Raw genomic sequence first — 13,630 nt, 5'->3', positions numbered from 1 at the left:
ATGTAGGTTGGAGTGGGGTTTATCGGGAAATGGTGTGCTCTAGGACCTGTTCTTGTGTTTCATTGTTCAATATTCTGTATTCTGAACGCATTGTGCAATAGTCTCCGCTCCAGGACCCAGATGCAAAGGGGGAGGACACTCTCGTTGAAAAAGCTCCATTTTCGTCCCCACCAATATCGCTAGGCCGAGGGCCCGCGAAGGAGAATCCCTGAGATGTTGCCTCTAGCGTGACGGCGCTTTGGAATTACGTTGTCCAACGTTTAATACGACGCCATGAGACTTTCATCCACATTTGATAGCTTAATTTAATTGTTAATCAAGCATACATAAATGTAGCCAAACAGAACAGCGTTACGCTGGGGTCAAGGTACAAAATATAATACCAACATCAACACATAATAAAAGGTTATATAGGTTAGCAAGTGCATATAAGATATCTGCAAATACAGTCAGACAGAAAAAATATAGTCTAAGACTATTTTTAGTAAATCCATGAATGTTGCAGAAATCGGAATCAGTATGTGAACAAGAGTTTCACAGCCAGTGTTTGGTGACAATCAGTGCTTTCTTCCTCACTGGAACTGACGGTGTCTGACGCTGGTCGTGGATGATGGGACGGCGTAAGTGAAGCTTCAATTTGTGTCTGTCCCATGGAGTGGGTATGGAGGGAACTTCACGCTGTGCCTGATCCTGGGAGTGATGGACAGAGTGGAGGGAGGTTCACTGTGCGTTTGCCTCGGGTAATGTGTGAAGGGACGATTCGGAGGACACTTCATTCTGTGTCTGACCCCGGGAAAATGGGATGGGAGAATGTATAGCGGAATTCACTCGGTGTCTGATCTGAGGAGTCGCTGTTGCAGTGCCCATCACTGGGACAACTCTCTCCTGCCTTTTAATACCTTAGCCGACTGCACACATTCACTGAGTCAATGAATATGGCCTTGCCCCCTCCCTGAACCATTTCCCTTTACCACACCTCCCTCCAAGAGGACCACAGGAAGAGAGTCATTCCGTTTGGGGGCTTGCTTGCCTCAATGGCCCAGCGAGCTATGTCGGCTGGAGTCAGAGGTTTATGCTTTGGGTCTTGTTAGGTTAACCCATGCCAAACATGTCAAAAGATAGACCCAAGACTGAGAGTGATCGACCAGTCCTCTAGGTTTGGGACAGCTCAGGGCTAACAACCTTGACAGGTAAATCCTCACCTCTCACTCGTTCGGCATCCCATCCATGCCGTTGGACACCACTCTGTAGCACTGGCGGACAGTGTATGCTCGCACAATCCACATAGTTGTCTCGCCCGGTCAACACCAGTAACACCCCACTCAGCCCTGATGCTTTTCCCGCGAAGGGGAGCATCGAACACTACCACCAGTTGGGTCCCCCACCTCCGATCCATCCGCTAGCACAACTTCATAAGACATTAAGGCATGAGTAGGCCAGTCGTCCGATCAAGTCTGTTCTGCCATTCGATCATGGCCAATTTAAATCATATCGATCACCGTCAACGGTTCTGAACGCTCAGCCTCGGCCCCAGCAACCGCTTTCAACAGACTGTTGCGATTCAAGGGCGCAGTTCACCCCCATCTTTCCGGAGGGCTGTTGGGAATGGGGAATATATACCGGCCTTGTTGGATCTCATAGAGAAACAGAAACATAGAAATCCTACAGCACAATATATGCCCTTCGGCCCACGAATTTGTGTCGTACATGTCATTACTGTAGAAATCACTAGGCTGACCCATAGCTCTATATTTTTCCAAGCTCCATGTATCTATACAAAAGTCTCCTAAAAGACCCTATCGTATCCGCCTTCACCACCGTGGCCGGCAGACCATTCCGGTGCTCACCGTAAAAAAAAAACTTACTCCTGACATCTCCTCTGTACTTACTCCCCAGCACCTTAAGCCTGTGTCCTGTTGTGGCAACCATTTCAGCCTTGGGAAAAAGCCTTGACTATCCACAGGATCAACGCCCTCTCAACATCTTATACACTTCTATTAGGGGACCTCTCATCCTCTGTCGCTCCAAGGAGAAAAAGCCAGGTTGACTGAAACTGTTTTCATAAGGCATGCTCCCCAATCCAGGTAACATCTTTGTAAATCTCTGCACCCTTTCTATGGCTTCTACATGCTTCCTGCAGTGAAACGACCAGAATTGAGCACTGTACTCATGGTGGATTCTGACCAGGGTCCTATATAGCTGCAGCATTACCTCTCGGCTCTTAAATTCATTTCCACAATTGATGAAGGCCAATACACCGTATGCCTTCTTAACCACAGAGTCAACCTGCGCAGCTCCTTCGAACGTCCTATGGACTCGGACCCCAAGATCCCTCTGATCCTTCACACTGCCAAGAGTCTTCTGAAAGTAACTGGGCATTTCTAGTTTAACGTGCAGAAGCCAATGAGACCTTGTAATATTGTGAAACTAGAACTCACAGGAGGCTACAGCACTTCCAAAGAGCTCAATAACTACAGAGCACGCGCGGTTGAGTATTCCCCATTAACTATATTCCCCAACATCCTTCGCAACGCAGCGCATGCCCTCTAGCAATAGCTTTTTAGACTACATTCCCCAGAAGCCTACAACAACCGCATATTTCCACTTCTGGAAAGTGGCCGCGCCTCACGCAGTGTTCTTGTTTGCCGTCTGCTTTCCAAACGGGTGAATTGGCGTTGACTCCGTTTACCCCGCCCGGCAGGCAGATGTTTGAACATAATTGCAGTCAGCAGGGTGAGTGTCAGTGCATTAGAGATGCAGAATTATAAATGGTAGCAAATCCAGTCCGCAATATGTTGTATCTCAATGCACGGAGTTTATGAAATAAGGTAGATGATCCTGTTGCATTATTACAAATTCTCAGGTACGATATTCTGTTCATCACTGAGTCGTGGCTGAAGGAAGGTTGCAGTTAGGAGCCAAATATCAAAGGCTGCACATTGTATTAGAGGGATAGGAAGGAAGGCAGAGGGGGTGGGGCGGCTCTGCTGGTAAAGAATGGGATCAATTCAGTAGAAAGATGTGACATAGGATCGGACGATATTCAATCCTTGTCGGCTGAGTTAAGCAACTGCAAGAGTAAAATGACTCTGATGAAGGTATACAAAAGCGCCCCAAGAGTATCTGGGATATGGACCACAGCTTACAACAGGAAATAGAATAGGCGTGTCAAAAGGACAATGCCATGATAGTCATACGAGATTTCAACATGCAGGTCGGTTGGAAAAATCAGGTTGGAAATGAATCTCAAGAGAGTGAGGTTGTTGAACGCCTAGGAGATGGTTTTGTAGAAAAGTTTGTCATTGAGCCTACTTTGGGATCAGCTATTCTGGATTGGGTTTATGTAATAAACCGGAGGTGATCAGGAAGCTTAAGATACAAAAAAAAATAAATTGGTGAGTAGAGGTATTCTGCAGTGGTTGGTGCCGGGAACTCTTCTTTTTATGTTGTATATCAATAAGTTAGATGATGGAATAGTTTGAAGATGATTGGAAGATTGGTGGAGCGGGAGTTAGAATTGAGACAGATAGGATGCAGACGGACTTAGACAGATTCGGGGAATGGGCATAAAAGTGGCAAATGAAATATATATGGTCATGCACTTTGGTAACAGAAAAAAATGTACGGCCTATTTTCTAAATGGGGGAGAAAATCAGAAAATCGGAGATGCGAAGGAAACACCTAAAGGTTAATTTGGAGGTAAAATCGGTGGTGAAGAAGACAAATGCAATGTTCGTATTCATTTCAAGCGTTCTGGAATACAGGAGCAGGGATGTGATGCTGAGGCTTTTTCTTATTTTTTTTTATTTCTTTTTCAATCTTTTTATTATTATTATTATTTTTATTAATATCAACAAAATAAAATTGATACTTAGGTAATGGGATTACAAACATACACATTTCAACTGAACATGAAAGAATTCATAAGCAATGGTTACAGTATAAATGAGTATTCCCAAATCATGGACGATAAAATTTACAAATAAACAAGGCAAACCTAGGTATATCATAATATATATTTAAAAAAACAGAAAAAAGAAAAAGAAAAGAAAATATGCAAAAAAACCTAATCTAATAATCTAATATCTAATAAGGAAAAAACAAAAAAAAGAAAAAAGAGAAAAAGAAAAAGAAAAAATGGGAAAAAAGGGCTTTTTATAATAACTCACAAAAATTCAAAATCATCAGTGTCGTCAACTCCGATTCTCTCAACATATATAAAATCGAAACTGGAAAAACAAATAGGCTTGGAACAGGGTCATATTACATCATATGAAAATATTGAATAAATGGTCTCCATATTTTTTCAAATTTAATAGAAGTATCAAATACAACACTTCTAATTTTTTCTAAATTTAGACATAACATAGTTGGAGAAAACCAATGAAATACGGTAGGAGGATTAATTTCTTTCCAATTCAACAAAATACATCTTCTAGCCATTAATGTAAGAAATGCAATCATTCGACAAGCAGAAGAGGATAAATGGAGTGAGTCCATCATTGGTAAACCAAAAATTGCAGTAATAGGATGAGGTTATAAATCAATGTTCAATACCGTAGAAATAATATCAAAAATGTCTTTCCAATATTTTTTCAAAAGCGGACAGGACCAGAACATATGAGTTAAAGACGCTGTCTCAGAATGACATCTGTCACAAATAGGATTTATATAGGAATAAAAATGAGCCAATTTATCCTTGGACATATGAGCCCTATGCACAACCTTAAACTGTATTAATGAATGTTTAGCACATATAGATGATGTATTAACTAATTGAAGAATTTTATCCCAATTCTCAATAGGGATAGTAAGGTTAAGTTCTCTTTCCCAATCATTTTTAATCTTATAGAAGGGCTCTGAACGTATCTTCATAATTATATTGTAAAGTTTTGATATTAGCCCTTTCTAAGAAGGATTTAGTTCAAACAAATTCTCCAAAATATCTAAAGACAGAAAATTTGGAAAAGTAGGAAGTACAGTATTTAAGAAATTCCTAATCTGTAAAATCTAAAAAAATGAAATCTAGGCAAATTATATTTATTAGATAATTGTTCAAAAGACATAAAACAATTATCCAAAAATAAATCGGAAAATCGTATTAATCCTTTAGTCTTCCAAGCTGAAAAGCTTGGTCTATAATAGAAGGATAAAAAAGCAATTGAATACAATAGGAATATTTAAAACAAACTGAGTCAACCGAAAAAAGTTCCGAAATTGAAACCATATACGTAAAGTATGGTTAACTATCGGGTTGTCAATTCGTTTCGGCAATTTAGAAAGAACAAAGGGAAGAGAAGTCCCTAAAATAGAACCCAATGAAACTTCTTGTACAGATTTAATTTCTAGGTTCACCCAATGAGGGCTAAAAGATATATCCCGATCCTTTAATCAACATATCAAATATCGGATATTAACAGCCCAATAATAAAATCTAAAATTAGGCAATGCGAATCCACCTTCCTTCCTTGCCTTCTGTAAATATTTTTTTACCTAATCTAGGAGTTTTATTCTGCCATATATATGAGGAAATTTTTGAATCAACATTAGCAAAAAAAGATTTCGGAATAAAAATTGGTACCGCTTGAAATATATATAAAAACTTGGGTAAAATAACCATCTTAATAGTATTAATCCGACCTATCAGAGATAAAGATACTGGTGACCATTTAGTAATAAAACATTTAATCTGATCGATTAAGGGTAAAAAATTAACCTTAAATAAGTCCTTATAGTTTTTTGTGATTTTAATCCCTAAGTAAATAAAAGAGTCATTAACTAATTTATAAGGGAAATTTCCATAAATTGGAACCTGTCTATTTAAAGGAAACAATTCACTCTTATTAAGATTTAATTTATACCCGGAAAAATTACTAAATTGAGCCAACTGCAGGAATGGATTTCTCAGGATCAGAAATAAACAATAATAAATCATCTGCATTTAATGATAGCTTATGTATATCTGTCCCACGATTAATGCCAAAAATGTTCTGTGATTCTCTGATAGCAATTGCCAAGGGTTCTAAAGCAATATCAAATAATAATGGACTAAGAGGACAGCCTTGTCTAGTACCCCGAAATAAACGAAAAAAGGGAGATCTTTGATTGTTAGTAAGTACCGAGGCTACTGGAGTATGATATATCAGTTTAATCCAGGAAATAAATGTCGGACTAAAATTAAACTTCTCAAGCACATTAAATAAGTATGGCCATTCAACTCTATCAAATGCTTTCTCCACATCTAATGAAATGACACATTCTGAAGTGCTATGTGAAGGAGTATAAACAATATTCACCAATCTCCTAACATTGAAAAAAGAATAGCGATTTTTAATAAAACCAGTTTGATCTTCCGAAATAATTAGGGGTAATACCTTCTCCAGCCTGGATGCCAGTAACTTGGAAAAGATCTTGGAATCTACATTCAATAAAGATATTGGTCTATAGAGGCTTTTTAAGGCACCGGTGAGTCCTCACTTGTGTATTGTGAACAGTTTGGGCTGTTCATCTGAGAAAAGAAGTGCAGGCACTGGAGAGGGCTCAAAGGAGGTTCAGAAGGATGATTCCGGTAATGAAAAGGATATCATACGAGGAACGTTGGATATCTCCGGGTCTGTACTTTCTGGAATTCAAAAGGTTTGATGGGATGTCATTAAAACCTTTTGAATATTGAACGGCCAAGCCAGAGTAGATGTGGAAAGGATCAAATCTGCAGATGCTGGAAATCCGAGAAACATACAAATTTCTGGAGAACACAAGAAGCCAGACAGCATCTTGGAAAAATGTACAGTCGACGTTTCGGGTTGAGAAAATTCGGCAGGACCGGGCGGTAAATGATGAGGAGTAGATTGAAAAGGTCGGGAGAGGTGAGAGAGAAACACAAGTTAATACTGGAAACCGAGAAGGGAGGGATGAAGTAAAGAGCTGGGAAGATGACTGGTGAAAGACATACAAGGCTCGAAAAGGGAAGAGGACAGAAGCTGATGAAAGAAAGATAAGGTAGAAGGCACAACAGAGGGAAGCGATGGGCACGCAAGGTGAGAAAGGAAAATAGGGGATGTGGAGTTGTATCGCAGGGAGGGCATTATCGTAAGTTTGAGAAATCAATTTTCATGCCATCAATTGGAGGAAGTCAGCGATTGCTATATCGGAGTGGAAATTGGGCCGGCTCCAAGAGAGCGGAGACCTGATAGAATTTTGGCAGGTTATGAAATGCACAGACAGAGAGTATATTTTACCCAAGTTTGAAATGTCTAACATCAAAGGGCATGCATTTAAGAGTAGAGGGCGTTATTCCATAGGATATGTGAGGTGCAAATAGTTTACACACAGAGTGGTGGGTGCTTGGTGCTGCGCAGACTGGGTTGGTGGTAAACACAGATAGTTTAGAGTCTTTGTAGAGATGTTTATATCGGCAAAATGAGCTTAATGGAAGGATATCGACAGTGCGTAGGCAGAGGGGATTAGATTAATTTGTCATTAATTTACTGATTTAATTGATCCCGGCCATTGTAGGGCGAATGGCCTCTCCCTGTGCTATACTGTTCTACACTCTATGTTCTAAGAGATTAGAATAAAAGTGCAGGAAAGCATCGAACGCTGATCATACTTGCAGCCGACCGTCCACTGTGTCTGTGGTCAGGAGATATTGGTCGGCTGAGGGCCGACGAGCTATTCCGTCAGACATTCCTATTTGAGGTGGGATTGCGGTTCGGGGTCTCACCCTGTAGCTCATGCTCGGCGAAGGCCAGCTGGAGCGAGGCAAACACGGAGCGCTTGAAGACCTGACGGAAGTCGCTGCCGGCGAAGACGTAGATAAGAGGGTTGAGGGCGCTGTTGAATGAGGCCAGGGCTTGAAAGAATATGCACCATCCCACAGGAACAGTTATGTAGAAATGTATTGAGAGGACGCAGAGACTGAAGGGGAGCCAGCATATCACAAAGGCGGCGACCGCGATCACGATCAGGCGTATGGGCTTCCAGGACTTAGCAAACCTTTCCCTGTGCAGCCTCCAGCCAAGGACGGCGTAACTAATAACCATAATCACAAAGGGGGGGTAGAAGCCGAAGGACGACACAATAGGTATAGTATTGTAAGTATACCAACTGAAGAGTAGAGCCAGCCACATGGCGATGGCTATGACCCAGGCCACGAAGCAGGTCACACGTACCCATGCGAGTCTCAGATGTTGCTGGAACCAGATGGGCCGTGTAACAGCGAGGCAGCGATAGATGCTGATCAGACATATCAGACATACGCTGGCAAAAGCGTTTAGGTACATAATTAATATACACAATTGCACGTTGATGTTAATGAAGTACCCACTGTGAAGCTCGGAGATGTGAATCGTGAGGAAGGGGAGAAATAGGCAATACATCAGGTCAGCCGCAGCCAGGTTCAGAAAGAACACAGTGTGGGCAGTGGACTTCATTTTGAAGCCGGTCACCCAGATGACTGCGCCGTTGCCCGGGACGCCCAGTAGGATGGAGAGGATGATGATAACCATTGACATGACGGAAGGTGCTCCCCATTCCTTGCTGAATCGACTATCCGTGAAATTGTAGGAGGAGAGATTCCCAGTGAGCGTCGAATTGGACATTCCTTCAGAGTGCGACATTGTCGGATCTGGTAGTGGAAAAATTGTGGAAGTTAGAGGGGTGAAGAATTGAGCGAAAAGCTATTGAGGGGGGAAGGAGAACGAAGAAGGAAGGGGGCCACACGGAACAGAAACAGGACACATAATATGGCAGTGAAGATGGAGTAAGTCTGCTGCAGCGCAGAGACCACAATCTTCTTTCATTACTCGCCACTGGACCCTGACCGCCCAGAACTGTCAAACACCGTGTGGTGGCTGCCCGTGTTTGAGCCTCCCCAAGTGAAACAAAGTCACACGGAGGCGTTCCCTATGAAGGGTATCCACCCGAACACCGCGGTTCTGTGGATCCTGGATCATCCTCTGCAGCTAGGAGAATATTACACTGGACTCGAGTGAGCAGGCTGCTAATATCTCTGTTACAGGAGGGCGACGGAAGAGAGCCCAGGCGCTGGACACTGGCACGTCGGCTCAGTTGGGGAGGCTGGCGTAGACCTGAACGTAGAGCAGGAAACCAGAGGAATCTTGACAAGGAGACGGGATTCACAGGGACTCTCGAGAACTAGAGCGGAACTTAGAATTACCGGTTTTAATCGGAACAGGGAACGACGTATCACACTAGAATCGACCAACGAACTGGCAACCTGTTATCGAGTCGCCATCGTATTTATTTCCCAGTCTCTGATGAAAGCCAGATGTACGGTAATTGGGTAACTGGCAGCAATTGACTGAAATTGGGGCATGATCAGGGAGAAAGAAGTGTTAAAGGGGAACGGCCAACCGGAACCATGACAATCTCGTGATGAGGCTGCGGTTAAATAGGTTGGTTGCTGGGCGGTGCGGGCTCATTGGGCAGAAAGGCCTGTTCCACCTGAGTCTCTAAATACAGTATGTGCCTAAGACTTTTGCAGAGTACTGTATAATGCGCAGGAATACAGTACAGAAATATCCCACAATATTGGGCAGAAACAACTAAATACGTAGTCACATGGCCAATAGTATGAATCGCGTCTGGTGACACAATCTGCAATTCCCTCACATTCATGTGCTCATCCAAACGTCTTTTAAAAAATCTCAATGTATTTGCCACCACCACCTCAGACAGCACATTCCTGCTGATTACATATCATTTCATCTTACCCCCTCTCAACTTAAACACATGTCCTGTGCATTTCTACCCTGGAAAAAGATACTGTCAGTCAACTCTATCTCTGCTCTCATAACCTTGTAAACTACTTCAACCACTGCTCCACTACAACCATTACTAGCATTACTACTACTATTGCTACAAGTACATTGTAGGGACAGGCCCTTGGCCGAGCAGGCCATGCCTACGATTTTCCCATTTACACCAATAATTTTTTCAACCCTTTTAATCTGTGACCCTGTATGTCTCATCTGCTCATGTCCCTGCATAAATATCTCTGAAACGTAGTCATTGGATATGATGTTTGCCATTCTGGCAGCCACGCTGAAGCTCTCAACTGATTATGGACGACATGGTTCAATAGTGATTGGCATAGCGTTGCCGCAGCACCAACGAACCAAGTTCCATTCACGCCGCTGTCTGCAGGGAATTTAGAAGTTGACCCCGAAAACGCGTGGATTTCTTCTGTGTGCTACGCTTTCCGCGCACATAAGATTATGAGTCGGTAAGATATAGGGGCAGAATGAGGCTATTTGGTCGATCGAGTCTGTTCCGCCATTTTCCTTCTCAGACCAAATCTCTTGCTTCCCCCACCCCGTATTCGATCATGCCCTGACCAATTAAAAAGCTATTAACATTTGCGTTAAAAATATATAAATATACAGCAGTCTGCTGGATGAATTCCACAGAATCACCATTCTCTGGCTTTAGGAAGTCCTCATAATCTCGCTTCTAAAAGGACGGCCCTCTATTCTGAGGCTGTGTCGTTTATTCTTAGCCTACATTACCATAGGAAATATCTACTCCATATCTACTCTATCGAGGCCGTTTAACATTCGACAGGTTTCGATGAAGACAACCCCCATTCTTCTGACTTACGGAGAGTAGAAGCCCAGGATCATGGAACATTCCTCATATTACAAACTTTTCAACCGCAGAAACTTGAGACGCCAGTAGATTAATTGATTACATGGGGGTAATTGCGCGGCACAGTCTCGTCGGGCCAGAAGGGACGGTTACGGTGCTTTTTCTCCATATTTATTTAAAAATTAAAATAAATTAAAAAAAACCTATCACTTATATTCGGATAAGTTTCTTTTCGTTCCTTCAAGGTAAATATAAACCTTACCTCAATGTTGATCCTACCAAGGAAAAGCGATTCTGACTGTCTACACCATCTCTGTAGCTGTTATCTTATTTTCTTTTGTCAGGTCATCCGTCAGCGGCTTTCGCCGCTTGGAAAACAAGCTCAGCCTTTGCAACTTCTGAAGTTCTTCTCACTGAACTATTGACAATCCCACTGCCCTGCCTTCATTGCCTGACTGAGTGCAATCTCGTGAAAAACCCTCCCAAAAAGCAGTAAGGCAGGATTTCCTTCGCGGCGCAGGTCCGCTGATGATCCCTGATCAGCCGCCACATTTCCAAACTAATATAAAACCATGGAAATTAATCTCACCCTATCCTGGAATCTCCGGCTCCGTCCCGGTCCTTAGCAGTTTCGGATACTTGTACACAGACGTTAAATTCTCTTGAACGAACGAAAGAAATCTTGAACAGACCTGCACAGCGACGGGCGGTGGGATTCTTCGAGTGTTCGAGCTATATCGAGGAGTTTTGTCTTGTGCGGAATTTGGATGCTGATTTAGCAAAGGTGGGAAATTGGTTCCGAGTTAGCCGAGGAGATGAGTTACTCCACCTCGGTAGAGACTCTCTTGGTTTCAAGTTCCAAGAAGCTCAATATAAGGAAGTTGATGTGTTGACATCATGAGATAACATTTTACGCATGAAGCACTGAAGAACAAAACATTTCCTTTTATTTTTGAGAAGTAAAGTAGATAAAGAGGCCATGTAGTTAATTTCTGAAATTAACCCCATATGGTCAACCCCAGAACTTTCTCACTAGGAATAGTGAATCCACACACTTCATGCAGGTGTCTTCCACAGTGAACACTGAAGGAAAATACCTACTCAGGTGGTCCGCCGTTTCCGTGTCCGCCTTTACTACCTCTCCAGCACCCTTTTACAGCCGTCCAAGCCCTGAGGGTTTGAAGTTCCAAGAAGCCCAATATGAGGAAGTTCAGGTGTTGACATCATTTGATAATACTTTACTCAGAGAGCAGTGAAGAACAAAGCATGTGCATCATTTTTTGAGCAGTATAACAGATAGAGAAGCCACGTGATTTATTTCTGCCGCACACTATGCGAATGGACAGTGCAGAGGGGGTTTCTTTCTGAGATTACTCCATCTGGTCCAGGTGACTGATCTATCCCAGAACTTTGAGGCTCTCCAGAACTTTCTTTCCAGGAATGCTGAATTCACACCCATCATGCTAGTGTCTTCCACAGTGAGCACGGATGCAAAATACATATTCAGGTCATCTACCAATTCCGTGCCCCCCATTACTACCTCCACAGCACCTATTTACAGCGGCCCAATATCCATTCTCGTCTGTCTTTTACACTTTACTTATCTTAGGAAACATTTGGTATCCTCTTTAATATTATTGGTCAGCTTACCTTCGTTTTCCATCTTCTTAATCACTTTTTAGTTTCCTTCTGTTGCTTTTTAAAAGCTTTCTAATCCTCTGAATTCACAGTGTTTCTTGCTGTATTATTAATGTTTACCGTTTGGATTTCTGTTGGCTTTAACTTCTTTTCTTGGTCGCGATTGTTTCATTTTGCCTTCAGAATACTTCGTTCTGTTGGGATGTATATCTGCGGTGCCTTCGAACTGCCGACAGAAATTCCAGCCGGTGTGTTCTGCCAACGTCCTAAATGTTCTTTTGCAATAAATTTTGGCCAACTCCTTTCCATGACCCTAATTACCTTTATTCTGCTTTAACCTTATACATCTTTGTTTAGCGTAACTTTCTCAGGATAAATTCAATCATATTGTGATCACTTTTCCCTTAGTGTTCTTTTTCCTCAAGCTTTTTATTCAATTCCTCAGCGACTAAGACAGGGAGTTCTTACACTTGCAGTTTCTTAGCAAACGATTCAATACTTTTCTTTCTATTGTCAGCTCTTCCTAAAGATTTAATTTCATTTTTTCAGCATCAGAGCCACGCCACCCCCTCTGCCGTCCTGTCTGTCCTTGCATATCCCTGGACATTAGGCTCCTAGCTTTTATCTTCCTTCAGCCACACAAGGATATTGGACCGCCTCGGGTTCAAGTGTAATCAGTCCCTTTTGTACAAGTCATACCTTCCCCAGAAGAGATCCCAATGACAGATGCATCTATGTCCCTGCGTGCCCCCTGCACTAGTTCATCAGCTACGCAATCATCTGCCAATTCTTCCTATTCTTACGATGTCTGGCTCATGACACAGGTAGCAATTCAGAGATGAGCATCCTGAAAGTCTTGTTTCTTATTTTTTACCAAATTCCTTAAAATCTCTCTTCAGGGTCTCCTCACTTTGTCTCCCTATTTCATTCACGCTAATACGTACTAACACTTATGGCTCTCACCCTCGTTTTTGGGAATGCCTTGGACCGATTCAGAGACATCCCTGATCCTGGTAGCAGGGAGGCAACATGCCACTCATATATCGTTACTGCGCCCACACAACCTCATCTCATTTTCTTGGACTATGGGATCTCCTATTAACACTCTGCCGTCGTTTTTACATCTCTGCTCTTCGGAGCCACAGCTCCAGATTCAGTAACCCGGTCACTGTTTCCCCATCTGTCCCGGTAGGGCGACCCCCTCAACAGTATTTAATGTTGTATAATTATTACTGAAGGAAACAGCCACAGGTGTAGTCTGCACTGGCTGTGCAGTTCCACTCTTTATCCTGACAGTCGCTCATTTACCTGACCCCTGCATTCTAGGGTTGACGACCTCCCCTGTAGCCTCTGTCTAGCACCTCCCCATTTACCCGTATGAGCC

General features: G+C 42.6%; 1 protein-coding gene across 1 annotated transcript; it reads right to left on the bottom strand.

The window, feature by feature from the left end:
• Positions 1-3,903: 3,903 nt before the first annotated feature.
• Positions 3,904-11,447, bottom strand: LOC140715618 (formyl peptide receptor 2-like). The gene is made up of 2 exons (XM_073027987.1): positions 11,198-11,447; positions 3,904-8,626 (listed from the first exon to the last, which is right to left on the bottom strand). The coding sequence occupies exon 2, from the start codon at positions 8,616-8,618 to the stop codon at positions 7,680-7,682; it is 939 nt and encodes a 312-aa protein (XP_072884088.1). The 5' UTR covers positions 8,619-8,626; positions 11,198-11,447; the 3' UTR covers positions 3,904-7,679.
• Positions 11,448-13,630: the final 2,183 nt, after the last annotated feature.

This window comes from Hemitrygon akajei, chromosome 24 (genome assembly GCF_048418815.1).
Source record: "Hemitrygon akajei chromosome 24, sHemAka1.3, whole genome shotgun sequence".
Lineage (NCBI taxonomy): Eukaryota > Metazoa > Chordata > Chondrichthyes > Myliobatiformes > Dasyatidae > Hemitrygon > Hemitrygon akajei.
Note: the sequence above shows the minus strand (reverse complement) of the source record. Positions and strands in the feature narration are given on the sequence as shown.

Excerpts from the sequence above, each read along its gene's own strand:
- LOC140715618 (XM_073027987.1), bottom strand. The coding sequence starts at position 8,618 with ATGTCGCACTCTGAAGGAATGTCCAATTCGACGCTCACTGGGAATCTC.